This window comes from Typopeltis vanoorti, chromosome 11 (assembly GCF_054136105.1).
Source record: "Typopeltis vanoorti isolate ZY-2024b chromosome 11, IOZ_Tvanoo_1.0, whole genome shotgun sequence".
Lineage (NCBI taxonomy): Eukaryota > Metazoa > Arthropoda > Arachnida > Uropygi > Thelyphonidae > Typopeltis > Typopeltis vanoorti.
Genome location: NC_143559.1, coordinates 120,769,457 through 120,792,864, shown reverse-complemented (window position 1 = coordinate 120,792,864; position 23,408 = coordinate 120,769,457). Strand labels below are relative to the sequence as shown.

The following is a 23,408-nucleotide window of genomic DNA, read 5'->3' as shown; positions in this document are numbered from 1 at the left end:
CTGTTCTCATTCTCACCACTATATCAGGAGTGGTATGATAGACTTTGTGTTTCCAAAGAGGGACCCCCATGACGAGTCTTGATAGACTTTGTGTTTCCTAGGAAGGACCTCTCGCGATGAGTCTTTTGACTCCATGGAGGCCTGAATAATAATAATAATAAATCTTACAAGGAACACTCAGCAGGGAAATACCTCTATAATTCTCACATTCAGTTTTATTTCTATTTTTATATATGGGTACTATGAGAGCTCCTCCAATCATCTGGAATTCATCCCTCTGTCCAGGCCTTCTGAACTATGCAGTGCGGCCACTGTAAGACTTTTATACCTCCATAGTGGAGCATTTATGGCCAAATATCTACTCCTGCTGCCTTTCCACATTTCAGGCCTTTGATGGCTTTTTCTACTTTGAGTATGGATATGTATTCCTGACTGCATCCGTGTTGAGTGTTTTTTACCACTGTGCTATTATTGCTCATTTCATTTAGCAATTTTTCGAAGTAATTACTCCATTCTTTTTTTTAATGACTTTTATCATCTCTAATTCCTTTTACAGCACTCTTTCCTCCATTTCTGAGCTTCTTCAACAACCTCCATAATATCTTACCACCTTCTGGATATTTATTTTCTATGTTCTTACCAAAGTTCTCTCGTGACTTTTGTTTAGCCAGTTTTACACAGTGTTTAACTTTACAAAATAAAGATTTATTGTTACATAGACCATATATTTATAACGTACTTAAGCTCTTACAAATTGCCTACCGGTTTCGCTAGTAACTGACTAGCTTTCTCAAGGCTTGCATAGTACAAAAAAGGTAAATGCAAAAAAGGGTTTAAAAATACAAAGAACCGTTAGTACCTGTTAGGTAGCTAGGGTGACACGTTCGCGTGACATAACTACTCAGCATCATGAACACGCGTTACATGCAAATGCGTAATATGATTATTTCGAACCACACTATAGACTGGAATAACAGCTCCATGCCCTACGTAGACGAGGAGTACAGACATCGAGTATTTAAAGAAGCGGCAGTTGTACTACATACGGGAAGTAACCTAAACAGAAATCAAGGGGCCACTCTGAACGATACCTGGAAAAATCTAATTAACTCCCTCAGTTCAACAGAGCTACAGTACGCAAATAATCATATTACGCGTTTGCATGTAACGCGTGTTCATGATACTGAGTAGTTATGTCACACAAACGTGTCACCCTAGCTACCTAACAGGTACTAACGGTTCTTTGTATTTTTAAACCTTTTTTGCATTTACCTTTTTTTGTACTATGCAAGCCTTGAGAAAGCTAGTCAGTTACTAGCGAAACCGGTAGGCAATTTGTAAGAGCTTAAGTACAATATATATATATATATATATATGGTCTATGTAACAATAAATCTTTATTTTGTAATACTTTATGACCAAAACATGTACAATTTAAATAGTGTTTAACTTTCTTACATTTGTTTCTGTATTCTCTAAGAGCACAAGCTGACTTATTTGACAGGAACTTTTGATATGCTTTCTTCTTTTCCTTCACTGTCTCTTTAACTTCCTGTGTCCACCACGGAGTTTTGATTTTTATATCCTTGCAGACAACTTTACCACATGTCTCTCTGACTGAATCAATCAGTGTTTTCTTCATGGCTTGCCACTCAATCTCCAAGGTTTGGATTCTGTTCTCAAACTCTTTCATTTTTTCTTCAATAATGTTTGTGTATTTTAGTCTACAACTCACATCCGAGAGCTACTTAACCCTTATTCACTTTAAAACTTTTTTACATGTCCTTCTTTTCAATATGAAATTCAATTTTATCTTGCTGAAGACTAAATGGTGATCACTTCCAATTTCAGATCCTCTGTACACTCTGGTGTCCTGCACCAGGGAGAAAACATCACTGTCAATAATAACATGGTCAATAAGACTTTTCTTATTCCTTGCCTCTTCTCTCCATGTGAATTTGTGCACATTTTTATGTTGGAACATTGTGTTGATATTGAATTCATGCATCAGCAAATTAGTGTAATGAGTGCAGGGTTAGTGATTATCATGGGGGATTTTAAGATTTTAATTATGGTGATATAAATTGGAAGGAGGAAATATCGTGGCAAAAAGGAAATGGAATTTATACATCTTCTACGAGATAATTACTGGAAACAGCACATAACTGAAGGGACACGTGGTGTGAGAGCGTTGGACCTGGTCATTGGTTCAGAGGATGTATGCATAAGTAAGGTGTTCTCATTATCTCCAATTGGTGAGAGCGATCATGTGGTATTGACTTGGGAGGTTGCAGAGATTTGTGGATTTCTCTCTTAAGAAGGGGTATATACGGAGCTACAGGTTAGGCAATTATAACAAGCTTCGGAGTGAGCTTGCAGCCATCCCATGTCAGAACATATTTCAAGTGAAAGATGTTAGCAGTGCATGGAATAAAATCAGCGGGTATCTGAGGAAGAGCAATATCAGATTGTGTTCCCATGGTCAGGAAGACAAATAAGGTAGGCGTTAGATGGATGAGTAGTAGTAGTAGTATCAAGCTTGATCTCCAAATAAAGAAAATGTTATGGAGAATATACAAGGAGAAAGGCAATCAGTACACCCATGAGCAGTATAAGCTTCAAGCTAGGAAGGTTACAGCATAGTAAGAAAAGCTAAATCAGATTATGAGAAGACCTTAGCCAAGAAGATCAAGGGTAATCCCAAAGATTTCTTCCACTATGTGGGAAGTAAAAGGAAGAATGACTTCGGAAGGATAACTTTTGTGGGTGCTGATGGTATTGAGGTGACAAATTCAGATGTAATAGTAGAGTTACTGAGTGATCACTTTCCAAAGTCTTTCACCCAAGTGAGAATATCTCTGTACCTGTAGCAATAACTAATGTGAGAATTGAAATTAAGAAATCAGAAGTACTTAGTATATTGCAAAATTTAAATGCAAACATTGCTGTAGGTTTAGATGGAATATCAGCTCGGGTGATGCATGAATGTGCAAATGAATTGTCTATGCCTCTTACTTGGTTATTTAACTTAAGTTTGAACTCTGGTGTGGTCCCTAGGGAGTGGAAGGAAGGCAAAGTAGTTCCTCTGCATAAAGTCGGCTCTAAAACTGCAGTAGTTAATTACAGACCAATCACCATCTCAGGAGTGGTGGTAAAAGTATTGGAAAAGTTGGTTAAAGACAAAATTCAAGAATGGGTGGATCAGGATATGATACTCTATAGGGGCCAACATGGTTTTGTTAAAGAATGATCCTGCCTTAGCAATTTATTAACTTTATATAATAGAATGACATCTGAGTTGGACAAAGGAAATGGCTATACAGTGGTACTTCTGGATTTTGCGAAGGCATTTGCGAAGACAGGATACCCCATGGAATACTGTTCTGCAAATTGGAGCAGATGGGGATGGATACTAAACTGGTGATATGGATAGGAGAATGGCTTGGGGAGAGATACCAGAAGGTGGTGTATGGAGGAGCAGAGTCCAGGATGAGGCAGGTGACCAGTGGTGTGCCTCAGGGCTCTGTGCTTGGGCCATTCTTGTTTAATTTGTACATAAATGATATAGGAAATGGCTTAAAGGGAAATATTCAGTTGTTTGCCTATGATGCAAAGTTGGGTAGCACAATAAAAAATCAAGCTAATGTCGAGAGTTTGCAGGATGATTTAAATAAACTTGCAAAATGGGCAAAAGGTTATGGATTTCAGTTCAATGTGGAAAAGTGTAAAGTTATGCATTTTGGGATTAAAAGATTACCAGCTATGTACTACATCGATGGAATGGTACTCCAAGAGATTGATGAGACTAGAGACTTAGGGGTGTTGGTGGAAAGAGAGATGAAGTTCAGGGGACACATTGCTAAGGTGTCCAAGATTGCACATAGGATTACTTGGTTATTGAGGAACACACTAACTCCAGAGATAAAGAGGTATTATTCCCCTTTATGAAGCGTTGATACTTCCACATTTAGATTACTGTGCTCAGGTCTGGTCACCTGGATTCCTTGGAGATGAGGAAGTTGTGGAGAGGTCTTAGAGGAGAGTGACTAAGTTGGTGAGTGATGTAAAAAATGCTCCCTACATTGATAGATTGAGAGCTTGTGGATTACAGAGGTTGGTTGATAGGTGGAGAAGAGAGGATATGATAGAAACATTTAAATTACTAGAAGGTTTTTATAAGATTGATGCAGGGGAAATGTTTCAGCTGTGTGATAGTGATGGAAGAACAAGAAGTCATCTCTGGAAATTAAGGAAAATTGTGGTTAACAAGGGTGTGAGAACAAGGTTTTTCGCCTGGAGGGTAGTGAATGAGTGGAATGCATTGCCTGTCTCAGTTGCGAGTTCTTCGTTTGTAAATGAATTCAAGAAGAGATATGATAGATATTGTTTTGATAGTTTGGATCTCCTGCGATGAGTCTACTGACTCCATGGAGATACCCATAATAATAATAGTAATAACCAGTCCATGTCCTGAGCAGAAATCCAACAGGTATTTGCCATTATTATTAGCTTTGTTCTTTTCTCCAAATTTTCCCAAAATATTTTTGCATGTCTGACAATCATTTCCTACTCTACTATTTAGATCCCCAACAAGGTCCAACTTTTTATTTTTCATTGTATCAGTTGTTTTCTCTAAAGCCTCAAAACATTCCTCTACTTCTACCTTACCAGAACCTTCTCTGGGACCATAGGCACAAATAAATCTCATTGTCCAGTTTCCCATTCTCATATTTGCCCACATCACTCTACTTGAGACTGCCTGCCATTCAAGAAGATTAGCATCGTATTTTGTGTTCAATACTCTGGTTACTCCTTCTTTCCCTTGATTGTCATTGACTGAATATAACATTTTGTATTTATTGCTCAGAAAGATCTCACCGGTTTTTGTCTTTTTTGTTGCAGTCACCCCTATTATGTCAATCTGGTACTTATCTAATTCCTCAGCTAGCTCCATTTTTTTGCCATTCAGGCTTCTTAAGTTGATAGTACCGATCTTGAACTCTGGTGATGTTGAGGTGGGAGTGTGTTTTAAGATTTATTCCAGTAACTGACTTTTTGCTGTTTGCCTTGATTCCCTGGCGAAAACAATGGGAGCCTTGTTTCCTTGTTTAACCAGGCGATTCCCCAGCTGGCATGAAATTCTGTCATGTTGTACCATCATTTTATATTTTGGTTTATGCCGTTAAGAATACAATTTGATCAGCTAAATCCCAAATTTGCCAGCCTATTCTCGTTCGTTCAGTGTCCAGGTAGATACCTAACAAGGTGCACTACAAGAAGGTGGGGATTGCACATTAGGTCAGAAGCCCTGGTCAGTTCTCCACATTTAATTAAAGGTTATGTTGGGGGTCTCCTCTCAGTTATACAGCTTTGATCCTTAAGCACCCCATGATGATAATGATAATAATAATTTAAATAGATTTATTTTTAGGTCTGTGAAGACTTGGTTGAAATTGATAGACTTGATTATGCTTCTCAAGAAGAAATAACTGATAGTTATCTTCGTGACGATGTCCCTGTAATTATTACTCATGCAACAAGAAAATGGCCAGCAATGGAAAACTCCTTCACTCTTCTGAACCTTACTGATGTATGTGATTATCTGATCTCCTAATAAACTACACATTTTATTAGATTATTTATTATAATACTAAATATAAACTAAATTAACTACATTTGGCCCTCACTATAGCAAACTCGTAATTCATAGTAAATTTCTTTTAGCATAGCATTGTGCTCATGGGTCTCTCGTTGAGACCTGTCATTAGTTTGTTATAGTGAGCAAGTTTGTTATAGCAATGCTTGCTATAGTGAGAGTTGAATGTATACACGTACTTCATATATTTGGGTTGTGCAGTATGTTTAACATTCACTGCTTTTATTTCAAAAAAATTATAAAGTATACTTTATTAGAGCAGTATTTTTTTATTTTATTTTTGGTAGTACATATTTTTTATTATTATTATTATTATTATTATTATTAACATCTGACCTCCATGGAGTCAGAGACTCATCATCATCATCATGGGAGGTACACATTATTGCATACATTGCATACAATGCTTGTCCGACCATGCCTCAAACTGATTCAGTGTGTCTACATTGACAACACACTCAGGCAATGCATTCCATTCACCAACCACTCTCCATGCAAAGAGCCAGTTCCTCACTCCTCTTCTCACACCCTTTTTATACAGTTTCCAATGATGGCCTCTTGTTCTACTTCCCCCTCTTCCATTTTATGAAAAATCTCTTCCATGTCAACCTGTTAACAACCTCTGACTAGCATATGTGTTTCAATCATATCCCCCCCCCTCTGACTCCTATTTTCAAGGCTTTGCAACTTACATTCTCTCAATTTGTCCTCATACTCCACATTCCAAAGACCACTGACCACCTTTGTGAATCTTCTCTGGACTTTCCAACATATCTTCATCACCATGAAAACCCAGTGACCAAATCTGTTAAAGTTTCCCCACCAAATGTGTACTTTGCATCCATCATTGCTTACCAAATCTCAAAACCTTACACTTTGCAACATTGAACCGAAAGTTCTTATCTGCCCTTCATACAATCTATTTAAGTCCTACTGTAAGGCCATAATATCTGCTTGACAAAAATCTGCTTGACTCTGCTTACTCTCCCCAATTTTGCATCATCTGCAAACAGCTGCATATCACTAGTTAAACCGATCCCGATATCATTAACATACAAATTGAACAACAATGGTCTCAAAACTGATCTGTGGTACACAACTAGTGACTTTCCTCTTTTGGGATACAGCACCTCTGTATACAACTTTCTGATACCTATCTGACAGCCAGTCACTGATCCAACTCTTAATCTGAGAACTCAGAATTTGAGAGTTGTTTCTTCTTGTTATTAATTCTACATTGAGTTCACATTTCAACTGATGCATTGCAAATAGGTTTCTGCCACCATAATTAGCATTTAACACATCTTTCTTTAAAAGAATTTGTTGTCCTTTCTCTTACTGCCTAAGGAGCACTGCATTCCATTCACTACTGTATCCACAAAGAACACTTGGTTCTTCCTGTGTGCTTTATACAACTTATAAGGGTGTCTTCCTTTCTTCTCCCTCCGTTTTCCCTTTACGAGATATCAGTATATTTATCCATTAAGCACCTCTCTCTCTCCAACTTATGTGGTTATACTCCCGTCACTGTCCTTTATGTTTTCATCATACTCAGCAGATTACATTCTTCACAATTTATCCTTCACTGAACCTTTTTCCAAAGTTTTATCAAAGATGCCCATAGTAGTTCAGATATGGTCTGATACTGATTGTCAAATGAAAAAAACACCCTTTAGGTATATTTGGCAAAATGTATAGCACTTATTAGATTCTTTTTGATCTCTCTCTATTTCTCAACTTTGGTATATAAATTTATTAAAATTTGGTATTTGGGATCATTTCTAAATTTGTAGTCATCTCAGTTTTGGCTTTAATCAAGCCGTTTTAATATCAAAATTTTTCAGAACATTTCAAAATAATATAAGTGATAACCCCACTTAGGATAGATGAGATTTAGCAACATTTGGTATTTAGGATTTCCGTTTTTTCACTAAGTACTATTTTATTATTTTATTGATAAACTTTTGCAGAATTATTATTATTATTAACATCCAACCTCCATGGAGTCAGAGACTCATTGTGGGAGGCATACACTATTGCACACAATGCTCATCCAACCATGTCTTAAAATGATTCATTGTGTCTACATTCACAACACTCAGGAAATGTATTCCACTCACTAACTACTCCATGCAAAGAACCTGCTCAAATCCTCTTTATACAGTTTCTAGTGATGGCCTCTTGTTCTCTCTCCCTCCCCTATTTTATGAAAAATCTCTTCCATTTCAATCTGATAACAACCTGACTAACTTATATGTCTTAGTCACATCTCTTCTCTTCCTCCTATTCACAAGTCTTTGCAATTTACATTTTCTTAATCTGTCCTCGTACTCCACATTCCAAAGACCGTTCACAAAGATAGAAAAAAATCTGCTGTGGTTAAATGGAATTTAATGAAGTTTGGTATTTAAGATCTTAATAAAATTTGTTGAGTTATTTCAGTTTTACTTTGCAAAATTTGCCAAAACAAAATTGTCTAGATTTATATGTCTTTCTTTCTTTCTTAATCCTCCTCTTCTACCTTTTATGGTATTGAGGTTTCTTATTCTTGTAACTGCAACTGTCTCGAGGATAAGGTGGTTAGCCCTATGCCTCCTGATGTGTCCTATGGCTGTAGATGCTTGTGTTCATGGAGCACATTTGACTGTTCTTGGGGATGAAAAACCCAAGTTTCCAGATGAAAAAACCCTGGAAACTCAGAGTTTTTTCAAAAATGCCTCCGTACGAGACAGGCTAACTTATTTATCATCAAAATCTGAGTGATGGAGGCTCACTAGATTTATATGTACATAAGGTAAATTCTAAATCCAGGTTAAATTGTTGTGAAAACAAATGATACTGTAAAAATCTCACATGAAACATTTTCTTGGTAAATCATTTTTTATATGACTAAAAAAAATTCTTTAATGAGGAATTCATTGTTTTATATTCTCAAACATACATGTATATGTTCATATTAGGTATATGTGCATGGAGGGTGGTTGAACCATGGAATGCATTGCCTGATGGAGTGGTGAGAGCGAGAACGGTCAATGAGTTCAAGGAGTGGTATGATAGACTTTGTGTTTCTTAGGGGGAGACCTCCCCTCGATGAGTCTTGATAGACTTTGTGTTTCTTAGGAAGGACCTCCCACGATGAGTCTTTTGACTCTATGGAGGCCTGAATAATAATAATAATATTTAGTAATGTATTTATATGCTTAGAATTATTGAAGCTGCCATCTGGTTATGTAGTAGCATAATAAGGAGACTTAAATGCAGTTATATTGAGTAAACTTGCTTACCATATATTGTAATTCTTAGGGAATAACACAGAAATGTTGTTTTGTATAATATATATTAACTTATGTTTGTTTATAGTAGTGTTTGTATGCCATACTGTTACTGTACAATATGCAAGCATGGCAGTAACAGCAGCCATTTTGTCACTTGACAAGATTCACTTTGAATCTTGGTAATGGGCATGCACGTTAGTTATTTTTATTATTATTATTATTATTCAGGCCTCCATAGAGTCAAAAGACTCATCTTGGGAGGTCCTTCCTAGGAAACACAAAGTCTATCATCCCACAGTTCACCCACCCTCCCTGCAAAGAAACCGCTCCTCACCATCTTGCTCACTGCTTTCTTTCGTAACTTCCAGGGATGGCCCCTTCTCATCGCTCCTTCTCGCTGTTCCACCAAGCGAAAGAACTCTCCAGTCTCAACCCTGTAACTACCTCTCAACAGTTAAAAGTCTCAATCATATCACTTCTCCTTCTTCTTCTTCTATATATACCAAACTATGCAGTCCACATTCCCTCAGCCGATCCTCATAACTAACATTGTACAGTCCTGAATTCATCTTTGTTATCTGCCTCTGTACCCTTTCCACAGTTAATTTATCCCCTTCATATTCTGGGGACCATTTTAGAACAGCTGTCGCTGGGTAACAAAAATGCTACTCAGCAAAGAGCAAGCAATGAAGGAGAGCCAGAACGATCTAATAAACTTCTGAGTTAAGTTCTCCAATCTCAGAAAAGTTTTTATATGCATCTTTAATTACTCTCCAAGGATATGGAACTGTAAAGTTAATAATTGAAGGACAGTATAATGTATCAAGCTTTTGTATATAAGAAGCAAGTGATATATGTTTCAAAAAGCAAGAAGGAATCTGTACTAAATTTCCTTTTATTGGAAATGCATTTGGAAACTGTTCAGTTAAAGTGTACTGTATTTTATTGCCAGAGCGATTATTCTTCATGCCTGCTTCAGAAATATAAGAAAGGATGCATTAAAGAAACTTGCTTATGGAAACTAGAACACATATGCAAGTATAATGTGGAGGTGACTAGTCTATTACAGAACCTTAATGTGAACACATCTGTGGGATTGGATGGTATACCGGCACGGGTCTTGCATGAAGCGGCTAAAGAATTATCAGTGCCCTTGACCATGTTGTTTAATCTGAGTCTCAGGTCTGGCTTAGTCCCGAAGGTGTGGAAAGAGGGGAAAATAGTTTCACTGCATAAAGGAGGATCCAAGACTACGGTTGCAAATTACCGACCGATCAGCATATCAGGAGTCGTTGTCAAGGTCTTAGAGAAAGTAGTCAAGGGAAAAATACAGGACTGGATTGATGAAAACGAGATACTGTACAGGGGACAGCATGGCTTTGTGAAGGGTAGATCATGCTTCAGTAACTTGCTCAAGTTTTATAACAAGGTGACGGCTGAACTGGATAAGGGAAATGGGTTTACAGTGATACTGCTGGACCTGGCAAAGGCATTTGACAGGATACCACATGGAATACTAATCCATAAACTACAACATATGGGAATGGATATAGGGTTGGTGAGGTGGATAGGTGGTTGGTTGATGGAGAGATATCAAAGAGTAGTTTATTCAGGAGTAGAGTCCAAAAGACGGCCTGTGACTAGTGGTGTGCCGCAGGGTTCTGTTCTTGGACCACTGCTGTTTAATCTGTTAATTAACAATATAGGGAAGGATCTAAGTGGAACAATTCATTTGTTCGCTGATGATGCAAAGTTGGGTAGGGCAATAGTGAATGCAGAAGATGTCAAAGTCTTGCAGGATGACTTAAATAGATTGGAGTTCTGGGCTAAGGAGAATGGATGTCAATTTAATGTGACAAAATGTAAGGTTATGCATTTTGGGGTGAAAAGATTAGCAGCAGTATACCACATTGGTGGAACTGTACTCCAAGAGATTGATGAGGCCAGGGACTTGGGAGTGTTGGTGGATAGGGAGATGAAGTTTAGGGGGCACACTGCAAAAGTAGCTAAATCAGCTCATCAACTCACTTGGTTGTTGAAAAATACCTTGACGAGCAGAGACAAGCAAGTTATTGTACCTCTGTACCGAGCCTTGATAAGACCTCATCTCAACTACTGTGCCCAGATTTGGTCACCTCGGTTCCTTCTTGATGGGGAGGAGGTGGAGAGGATCCAGAGGCGAATGACTAAGATGATAACAGGTCTATGGAATGAACCATATGAGAACAGGTTGAAGATTTGTGGGTTGCAGAAACTAGTTGATAGGCGGAGGAGGGGAGATATGATCGAGACATTCAAATTGCTAAAGGGATTCTATAGGATTAATTCAGAGGATATTTTTGAGATCAGGACTGGTGGTGGGAGAACTAGGGGACACCTATGGAAGCTGGGCAAGAGTGTGGTTAGCAAGGGTGTTAGAGCTGGGTTCTTTACTTTTAGAGTGGTAAATGAGTGGAATAAGCTGCCAGAGTCTGTTGTGGGTGCTATGACGGTGAACGAGTTCAAGACAAGGTATGATAGATACTGTGAGAATGTAATCGCATAGTTGTGTGGACATGATGTTTAGGGCCTCCCTCGATGAGTCTAAGGACTCCTGGAGTCGCCCGAAATAATAATAATAATAGTTAAGTGAGGCTTTTAACTTTGTTTTCTAAAGTTTGAGAGATAAAATTGAATAGATGAATGAGTGAAAACAGTATTAAATTAATTTAATTTATTTAATTTAATTATTAATTATTAATTAAAAAATTAAATAAATAAATGAGGATAAAGAAGAGACTGATAGAATAAATGCTGCATTAAGAAGTTATCATATAGTGAATTGAAATTACAGAAATTTTAGTTGAATGCTGTGTTCAGGTTGTTTTGAAATGTATTTTAACTATGAGTCAGAGAGTGAAAGATATATATGTATTTTTATTGAGCTCATATACTAGAATGGCCATATAAGTTATCCTATGTATTTTATTAGAAGTTGAGAATTAGATACATAGAATATTGAAATTAACTGATTGTAATTCTAAAGAGAGTATGAATGTCAATTCTCAGAGAGAATTACTTATTATAGCGAATTGTATCTGATGTATATATTTATAGATTTGCAGTAAATATTGAATTATTTTTATAGTTAAGTTTCATTCTATGGATAAAAAGCAACATGCTTAACCTTGAAGTCAATACACCATCACCGATACGAATACGAAACATTCTGACCAACTAAAAAAATATCATCATCATCATATTCCTGCCATGTACCCTCAAGGGGTGTACAGGATATGATAGTACTACATGAAAAAAATTACATCATTATTAATTTCTATCTACAATTTTCCTCCAAATCAGTCTGTTACTTGTCAAGACTCCAACATTATCAGATCTCATATTTCTATCGTCTAAGGCACTTTGTACTGTATCAATCCACATACATCTTGGTCTTCCTCTGAGTCGTTTTGCTGCCAACCTGGCAGAGAACACTTGTTTCGCTAATCTTTCCTTGCCCATTCTGTTTAAGTGACCATACCACCTGAGATTAGCTCTGCTTACGCATTCCTGGATGCCGACAATGTCAAGTTCTTTCCTAATATCCTCATTTTTAATATGATATTGCCATTGATGCCATCTGTTCACGCATATAATCTTTCTCAGGACTCTCATATCTGTGGTCTCTAGTCTTTGGTCAAGTGTTTTACTTCTGACCCAGCTCTCAGATCCATAAGTTAAAACTGGTTTGAACACTGTCTTGTATACAGCTAATTTAGTGTTTTGAATAATTTCTCTCTTATTCCATATGAATTTATTCAATTGACTTCCTACTACACCAGCTTTATTTATTCTGTTGTCTATTTCTATATTTAATTTACCATCTTCACTAAAAATTGTGCCTAAGTAGCTGAAATGTTTTACTTGTTCCACAGTTTTTCTGTTCACAACACAGTTGACATTTTCAACGATTCTGCCTATTTTCATTGTCTTTGTCTTTTTATTGCTGACCTTCATACCATATCTATTACAACAGCTATTCAATTTAGTCAGAGAATCTTGCAGACTTGTAGCGGATTTATTTAGAAGTATAACATCATCTACATAAAGCAAAGAGCTGACATTAACATCTCCAATTTTGATATCATGTTTAATACCAGTTTCCTTCATAATGTGATCCATATAGATAATGAATAACAGAGGGGATAATGTACATCCTTGTCTCACACCAGATTTAACATTAAATCATCTTCCTGTACTTCCTTCAATTCTAACTGCTGACTTACAACTCAAATAAAGACTAAGTATTACTTGTTATAACGCATCATTGACACCATATAACTACAGCGTATTGAATAGCTTCTCTCTTGGCACCTTGTCATATGCCTTTTCCAAATCGACAAAACTTAAATACAGATCTTTGTTATATTCCCATGCTTTCTCGACTATTTGTCGTAAAGTGAAGATCTGATCCTGACAGCCTCTATTTGGCCTGAATCCAGCTTGTTCTTCACCAAGCTTTTCTTCCACAATTCTTCTCAACTGTTTCTCAAGTATACTTGCATAGATCTTGCCAAGAACACTCAGTAGGGAACTACCTCTGTAATTCTCACATTCAGTTTTATTTCCCTTTTTATATATGGGTACTATGAGAGCTCTACTCCAATCATCGGGAATTTGTCCCTCTGTCCAGGCTTTCTGAACTATGCAGTGCAGCCACTGTAACACTCTTATGACATCATACCATTATTATTATTATTATTATTATTATTCAGGCCTCCAAGGAGTCAAAAGACTCTTCGAGGGAGGTCCTTCCTAAGACATAAAGTCTGTCAAGACTCATCGAGGGGAGGTCCCCCCCTGAGAAACACAAAGTCTATCATACCACTCTTTAAACTCGCTGACCGTTCTCGCTCCCACCACTCCATCAGGCAATGCATTCCACGGCTCAACCACCCTCCACACAAAGAAACCACTCCTTACCCTCTTGCTCACAGTTTCCTTTCGTAACTTCCAGGGATGGCCTCTTGTCATCACTCCTTCCCGCTGATCAACCAAGCGAAAGAACTCCACAGTGTCAACCCTGTAACCACCTCTCAACAGTTTAAAAGTCTCAATCATATCACCTCTCCTTCTTCTATCCACCAAACTCTGCAGTCCACATTCTCTCAGCCGATCCTCATAACTATCCTTGTACAGCCCTGAAACCATCTTTGTCATCCGTCTTTGTATCCTTTCCACAGTTAATTTATCCCCTTCAAATCCTGGGGACCAAATCAGAGAACAATAGTCCATGTGGGGTCTGATCAGAGACTTATACAACGGAATGATAACCCTCTTATCTCTGCAGGTCAGTGTCCTTCTCATAATAGCAGCAATCCTCTGTGTTACCTTCACCACCTTTGCAATATGTCCCCTAAACTTCAGGTTTCTATCAATCATCAACCCCAGATCTCTTGTCTTGTCTCCCCTACTTCCTCCAGTATAACTCCTCCCATAGAGTATGCAGCATCCCATCGATGTTTCCCAAACCTCAAGACCTTACATTTTGCTGCATTAAACTGAGACCCCCATTCATTTCCCCATCTATCTAGCTTATTTAAATTCTCTTGCAGGGCTACCACATCTGCACTATTACTAATAATCCTTCCCAGCTTCGCATCATCCGCAAACAACTGAATATCCCTCTGCAATCCACTGGCTATGTCATTGATATAAAGGTTAAACAATATAGGTCCTAGTACTGAGCCCTGTGGGACCCCATTTGTAACCCTCTGCCTCCTGGAAACTGCTCCACCATACACAACTCTCTCTGATACCTATCAGACAGCCAATCCTGAATCCAGTTGACCAATCTGAGATCCAGACCCATGTGCTGCAACTTAAATATCAGCTTATCATGTGGCACCCTGTCAAATGCCTTCGCCAAGTCTAAGAAAATTGCAGTATATGCCTTTCCCTCATCTAATGTTCTTGTAACTTTATTATAAAAGGCTAGCATATTGCTAAAACAAGAGCGTCCTTTCACAAATCCATGTTGATTCTCACAGATAACATTACCCTCATCTGCCCAATGCTGGATACGGTCCCTCACTACTTTCTCCAAGATCTTAACAACTACTGATGACACACAGACTGACCTATAATTAGACACTTCCAGTCTGTTACCACCTTTATGCAATGGCACTATCTTACCTTCCTTCCATTCCCTGGGCACCTTTGCCAAAGCCAGACTTTCATTGAAAAGCCACGTTAAAGGCACTGCCAATTCCCTAGCACATTCTCTCAAAACTCGTGGTGAAATACCATCCAGTCCCACAGCTTTACTGACATCCAGAGTACTCAGTATCTGAAACACACTCTCCTCCTGTACCTCCAGAACTCGAACCAGTCCTATCCCTCTAGCATTAAAACTGACTCCTCTAGGATGAAATACTCCAATAAAGTGTTCATTGAACAATTCCACTATGTCCTCTGCATCAGTCACTCTATTCCCATTTTTATCCCACAATATCATTCTTGCACAGTCATTTCTCCTCCTACTGGCCACATAGCTAAAAAATTTCCTAGGATTTTCTTTGGATCTTAGGGCCAATCTCCTCTCATATTCCAGTTTCGCTTTCCTTACCACACTAGTCACTCTTCTGGCCTGTGTCTTATATTCATCATGCATCTCTTCACCTGTCTCCTTATATCTCTTCCATAGCCTCTTTTTCTGTATTCCTGACTGCATGCCTGGTGAGTGTTTTTTACCACTGTGCTGTCATCACTGCTTGATTCATTTAGCAGTTTTTCAAAAGTAATTACTCCATACTTCAAGGATATCTTTTTCTTCTGTTTTCTTGTCACCTTTATCATTTCTAACTCCCTTTACAGCACTCTTTCCTCCATTCCTAAGCTTCTTCAACAACCTCCAGAATATTTTGCCACCTTCTTGATATTTATTTTCTATATTCTTGCCAAAGTCCTCCCATGACTTTTGTTTAGCTAGTTTTACACAGTGTTTAGCATTCTTGCATTTGTCTCTATATTCTCTACGAGCACAAGTTGACTTATTTGCCAGGAACTTTTGATATGCTTTCTTCTTTTCCTTCACTGCCTCTTTAACTTCCTGTGTCCACCAGGGAGTTCTGATTTTTTTTATCCTTGCAGACAACCTGACCACATGCTTCTCTGGCAGAATCAATCAATGTTTTCTTCAGAGTTTGCCACTGAATCTCCAAGGTTTGATTCCTGTTCTCAAACTCTTTCATTTTTACTTCAATAATCTTTGTGTATTTTAGTCTACAGTTCACATCTGAGAGCTGCTCAACTTTTATTCACTTTAAAACTTTCTTACATGTTATTCTTTTCAATATGAAATTCAATTTTATCTTGCTCAAGACTAAATAGTGATCACTTCCAATTTCAAATCCTCTGTACACTCTGGTGTCCTGCACCATGGGTAAAACATCACTATCAACAATAACATAGTCAATGAGACTTTTCTTATTCCTAGCCTCTTCTCTCCATGTGAATTTGTGCACATTTTTATGTTGGAACATGGTGTTAGTAATAACCAGTCCATGTCCTGAGCAGAAATCCAATAGATATTTGGCATTATTATTAGCTTTGCTCTTTTCTCCAAATTTTCCCAAAATATTTTTGTATTCTCACATTCATTTCCTACTCTGCTATTTAGATCCCCAACAAGGACCACTTTTCATTTTTCATTGTGTCAATTGCTTTATCTAAAGCCTCAAAAAATTCCTCCACTTCTACCTTAGTAGAACCTTCTGTGGGACCATAGGCACAAATAAGTCTCATTGTCCAGTTTCCCATTCTCATATTTGCCCACATTACTCTACTTGAGACTGACTGCCATTCAAGAAGATTAGCCTCGTATTTTGTGTTGAATACTATGGCTACTCCTTCTTTTCCTTGATTGTCATTGCCTGAATTTAACATTTTTTATTTATTGCTCAGAAAGATCTCACCAGTTTTGGTCTTTTTTGTTTCAGTCACCCCTATTATGTTGATCTGGTACTTATCTAATTCCTCAGCTAGCTCCATTTCTTTGCCATTCAGGCTTCTTACTTTAATAGTACTGATCTTTAACTCTGGTGATGTTGAGTTGGGGTTTGTTTTCAGATTTGTTCCAGTAGCTGACTTTTCGCTGTTCACCCTGGTTCCCTGGCAAAAACAACGGGGAGCCTTGTTTAACCGGGCGACGCCCCAGCCGGCATGAAATTTTGTCATGTTGTACCATTATTTTTTATTTTGGTTTAACCAATAAGAATACAATTTGGTCGGCTAAATCCCAAATTGCCAGCCCATCCTTGTTCGTTCAGTATCCAAGTAGATACCCAACAGGGTGCACCACAAGAAGGTGAGGATTGGACATTAGGTTAGAAGCCTTGGTCGGTTCTCCGCATTCCTTTAAAGGCTATGTGGAGGTCTCCTCTCAGTTATACAGCTTTGATCTTTAATCACCCCCTAAAAAAAATAAATAAATATATATATAAAATGAAGCTTTTCAAAATATAACAGATACCACTTATATAACTTATATACACAGGTTATTGGTATTAGTGAGATATGGCTGACAGAAGATGATATGGCTAGTGGGATAGAATGTGAAGGGTATAGTGTGTTCAGGAGGGGCAGAGAGAAAAAAATGCGAGGGGAGGAGTGTTATTGATGATAGCTAATGAACTGCAGCCAAGGAGAATTGAAGTTGAATTGCAGGATAGTGAAGAGAGGCTATTTGGTGTGAGATTGACACAATTATTATTATTTTATTATTATTATTATTATTAGATACCTCCAGGGAGTCCAAAGACTCATCGAGGGAGAGTGTGCCATCAGCATCGAATGATTGGTCCCCTTCTAACTACTAACCGCACTCAAACTTACTTAACTGAGCCATTAGTAGCAGAGGCTCTACCAATCGACCAACGAGATTGAGACAAGCAGAACAAAATATACAGTTGGGTGCTGCTATAGACCATGTGATGTAATAGATGTTGGAGATAGTATGCATAGACAAATAGATGCAATGAGTGGAAGGAGGGTAATTATTATGGGAGATTTCAACTATGTAACATTGATTGGAAGGAGGAGAGGACACATGGGAGGAAGGAATTGGATTTTATGCAGTTATTAAGGGATAACTACCTGAAGCATGTAATGGAATATACTAGGGGTTCGAGAGTGCTTGACCTAGTAATTGCATCTGAGAATTTGACTGTAATGATATGACCACTTTACCACCAATTGGTGAGAGTGACCATAAGGTTTTGACCTGGGAGGTGGCCAAATGTGCAGAATTTTCAATTAAGAAAGGGTACATGTGGAAGTACCAGGCTGGTGAGTATGACAAGCTCAGGAGATTGCTTGGTTCAGTGCCATGGCATGTAAAACTGCAAGGGCTGAAGGTTGATAGTGCATGGGAAATGGTAAAGGAGTGTTTGAAGAAGGTAATGGCTAACTGTATACCTAGAGTCCGGATAGTAAATCAAGTAGGGGTTAAATGGATGAATAACAGCATTAAGCTTGAGCTGAAAAAAAAAAAAAAAACAACTGTGGAGGGAATTTAAGGAGAAAGGTGACCTGCAGGCACACGAACAGTATAAAGCACAGGCCAGAAAGGTAACGAGTGTGGTAAGGAAAGCAAAAGCTGATTATTAAAGGAAATTAGCCATGCAAGTTAAAGAGTTTTTTCAATATGCTGCAAGTAAAAGAAAAAATGTATATGGCAGAATGATTTTAAGGAATGCCAGTGGTAGGGAGGTAACAGAATTAGTTGATATAGTGGAATTACTGAGCGAGTACTTTGCAAAGAGTATATCATTCAGGTGGTGATATTGCAGGAATGAAAGATCCAACAGGTTATACGGGAATTAAGGTGAATAGTATATTACAAAACCTTAATGTGAATACATCTGTGGGTTTGGATGGTATACCAGCTCGGGTCTTATGTGAAGCGGCAAAAGAATTGTCATTGCCCTTCACCATTTTGTTTAATTTGAGTCTCGGGTCTGGGTTAGTCCCAAGGGGGGAGGGGAGGGGGAGGGGAAAATAGTACCACTGCATAAAGAGATTCCAAGACTGCTGTTGCAAATTATCGACTGGTCAGCATATCAGGAGTCATTGTCAAGGTTTTGGAGAAAGTAGTCAAGAGAAGAATACAGGAATGGATAGATGATAATGGGATACTGTATGGGGGACAGCATGGTTTTGTGAAGGGTAGATCATGCCTCACTAATTTGCTCACATTTAATAACTCAATGACGGCTCAGCTGGATAAGGATAATGGGTTTACAGTCATACTGCTGGACCCTGCTAAGGCCTTTGACAGGATACCACATGGAATTCTAATCAGCAAACTGCAGCATATGGGGATGGATATAGGGTTTGTGAGATGGATAGGAGGGTGTTTGACGGAGAGATATAAGAGAGTAGTTTATTCAGGAGTAGAGTCCAAAAGATGGCCTGTTTATAGTGGTGTGCTGCAGGGTTCTGTTCTTGGACCACGACTATTTAATTTGTTCATTAATGATATCGGAAAGGATCTGAGAGGAACTATTCATTTGTTTGCTGATGATGCAAAGTTGGGTAGAGCAATAGTGAATGCACATGATGTCAAAATTTTGCAAGATGATTTGGATAGATTGGAGGACTGGGCTAAGGAGAATGGATGTCAATTTAATTTGGCAAAGTGTAAGGTTATGCATTTTGGGGTGAAAAGATTAGCAGCAGTATACCACATTGGTGGAACTGTACTCCAGGAGATTGACGAAGCCAGGGATTTGGGGGTGTTGGCGGATAGAGAGTTATACTTTAGGAGGCACATCACAAAAATGGCTAAATCAGCTCATCAAATCACTTGGTTACTGAAGAACACTTTGATGAACAGAGACAAGCAAGGTATCGAATCGAGCCTTGATAAGACCTCATCTTATCAATATTGTGCCGAGATCTGAGCGCCAAGGTTTCTTCTTGATGGGGAGGAGGTAGAGAGGATCCAGTGACCAAGATGATAGCAGGTCTATGGAATGAACCTCATGAGAACAGATTTAAGATTTGTGGGTTGCAGACATTGGTTGATAGGTGGAAGAGGGGTGATATGATTGAGATATTCAAATTACTGAAGGGTTTCTATAAGATTAATTCAGATGATATTTTTCAGAACAGGTCTGGTGGTGGGAGGACTAGGGCCTATCCATGGGAACTGGACAAGAGTGTGGTTAGCAAAGGTGTTAGAACTAGGTTTTTTGCATGGAGAGTGGCGAATGAGTGGAATAAGTTGCCAGAGTCTTTTGTGGGTGCCATGACTGTGAGTGGGTTCAAGGCAAGGTATGATAGATACTGCGTAGAAGCTGAATGGTTGTTAACATGATGTTTAGGGCCTCCCTCGATGAGTCTAAGGACCCCTTGGAGTTGCCCATAATAATAATATAAAAATGCTATTATGAAGGTGATATTATGCTTTTCTGCACTTGTTTATCTCCTTATCAACCTCCTTTTCATTAAAGCAGTAATCCACTGTGCTGTCTTTATAGTATGGCCCTGAATTCATCTTCATAATGTAGCCATAACTAGCAGCATAAACAATATTAAACTTCAAAAGAATGGTATGTTAATCTCTTAGCTAAGCCTCAGGTTTTTGCAGATTAATTCCATTATATGTTTGAACACCCAAAAGATAAATTTGATTTTATAATGTATTAACCAAAATTAACCACATCAGTAATATTTTAAACTCAAAAAAGACTAACACATTCAAATTAATGCATTCTAAAGTGTCCTCAACTAAGACCATTATGAAGCAATGGAGAATTTATATCTGAAATGTTTAATATATGTATAATTTAATTTTTAGGGTTATCTTTGGGATCCTGCAATATATAACTTAGACGTTTGCAAATTTAGAACGAATCTCAAGATTCATGATCATCACACTCTTCTTAAAAAGTTGTTATCAGGTGACTATTCCACAAAGTGGTATGCTCATTGGTAAGGAATTGATTTAATGTTTTTATAAAACCAAAGCATTTTTTTTATCTTTACATAAAGAATCCAAATATTTAATTTATTTTTTATTATTATTATTATTATTATTATTATTATGTGACACCTCCAGGGAGTCCAAAGACTCATCAAGGGAGGGCACCTATTCTACAACTTTGTCTCCACCAATCCACTAACTACAACGAACCACAACTACAACACCATCTACCACCCACAACCACAACCACTAGTATTATCACAGACAATTACAAACATCCATGCCCATGACAGGATTTGAACCTGCAACCTTTTGGCTGGAGAGCAGGTATGTTCACCACTCGGCCAACTAAGCTGGCAAGCTTCGTAATAAGCTTTGTAATTAAGCTTCATAATAATAAAATTTAAATTTGCTTTAAGTTATTAACTTTAACTATTTATTGAATTTTTATAGATAGACATTATCCATTAAAATATACCAAAAGTGATTATTATTATTGTTATTATTCTCCCAAGACTCCCATGGAGTCAAAGACTCATCATAGGAGTATGTTTGTCATATACAGCTTTCATACTGTGCCTTAATTATATTCAAATTCTCTGTTGACACCACACTTTCAGGCAATGCATTCCAATCATTCACACCTCCTTAAATTTACAGGGATGACCTCTTGTTCTCCCAACATTTTATGAAAAACCTCTTCAATGTTAATCTTATAACACCCCCTTACCAACTTGTACATCTCTATCGTATGTGTTTCGTATGGGATTTCCCCTCCTATCCTCCCTCTGTCTCCTTTAGGATGGGTTGAATCCTACTAATGAGGGATTAAGGAACTGGTTTGGCTGTTCACAGAACCGGTTTGCCTGTTCTGAGGGATGAAAAACCAGAGTTTCTGGGGGAAACCCTCTATCTCCATAAGAGATCGACTAACTCGCTTTTAGTCAAAAGAGACTAGATAAAGGTTCCTCACATCATGGGAATGGTGTGAGGAACCTTTATCTGGATGGGAATCAAACACAGATTTTCTGACCAAACGGCTTTGTCTATACCAACTGTGAGCTATGGAGGCTCTATCTCTGTCTTATTATCCCTCTTCTTCCTATCCACTACACTCTGCAAATTGCATCTTCTCAACTTTTCTTCATACTCAACATTCCAGAGACCAGAAACTACTTTAGTCAATTGCCTCTGGTCTCTTTCCAATCTCTTTTCATCCTTTTGAAAATCCGGTAATCAAATATGTGCACAGTAGTCTATATGTGGCCTTATCAAACCTTATATTATTATTATTATTATTATTATTATTACCCCAAGACCTCATGGAGTCTAAGACTCATCTGGGAGGTCCTTTTACCACACACACATCTCATCATACCATGTCTTAAACACACTCGAACTCCTTGCAGACACCAAACTCTCAGGCAAGGCATTCCAATCATTCACAACTCTGCACGAAAAAAACCTGCCTCTCACTCCCCTACTCACACCCTCTTTATACAGTTTAATACTGTATAAAGAGGTGTGAGAAAGGTGAAAGGTGTTTAATACTAAAATATGACCTCCCTTTAGCAAATCCATGCTGTCCATCAAAGATAATACCATTGTTGTCAACCCAACTCTGGATCTTAGTTCTCACAAACTTCTCCAACAACTTAACCACAACACCTGACACACAGATAGGCCTATAGTTTGATGCATGAGTTTGATCACCTCCTTTATGAAGTGGCACAACCTTGCCCTCCTTCCATTCCTTAGGAACTTAACCAAGTGCAAGACTCGTATTAAAAAAATATGTCAAGGCAGGTGTCAACTCCCTGGCACATTCCTTCAGAATATGCGGTGATATATTATCAAGTCCCACAGCCTTATTTACATCTAGTTTACTCAAATTGCCAAACACCTTTTGCTCACTTACAGTAAGTCTCTCCTCCCCATCATCAACTGCTCTCAATCTGTCCATCAAGTCACATTCACAAGATTGAAAGATCTTTATGAACTACTCATTAAGTATCTCCACCACACATTCTGCAACAGCTGTTTTTATACCATTTTCTCCAATCAATGTCATCCTTCCATAATCATTCTTACTTTTGCTGGCTACATATCGAAAGAACTCCCTAGGATTCTTTTTGGTTTCATTAGCTAACTGCTTTTCATGCCTCTCTTTAGCTACTCTGACCAACCAAGTCACCCTCCTTGCCTGGTCTTTGTAGACCTCATGAAACTGGTTATTTCCACTTCTCTTATGCTGCCTCCACAATGCCCTTTTTCTCTGTATCGCATTCTTAATCTCTTTATTCATCCATCTCACACCTACCTTATTTAACCTTCTGACCCTTGGAATACATTTAGACATTGCATCTACTATATAGTTTTTGAAAATCTCCCAAGCTGCATTGATCTCTTTTTCCAGCTAACTCCTCATTCCATGCTACCCCACAAGCTGTCTCCTGAGCTCTTCATAATCACCCCCTTGTAGTTCCACATATACCCTTTTCTCACAGGG

At 38.1% G+C, this 23,408-nt stretch overlaps 1 protein-coding gene across 1 annotated transcript in view; it reads left to right on the top strand.

Moving 5' to 3' along the window:
* Positions 1–23,408, top strand: part of LOC150102008 (uncharacterized) — a 93,237-nt gene that overhangs the window by 19,628 nt on the left and 50,201 nt on the right. The window contains exons 3-4 of the mRNA XM_090400884.1: positions 5,432–5,590; positions 20,774–20,907. Of these exons, the coding sequence (XP_090257010.1) occupies positions 5,432–5,590; positions 20,774–20,907 (293 nt within the window). The remainder of the gene's footprint in view (positions 1–5,431; positions 5,591–20,773; positions 20,908–23,408) is intronic.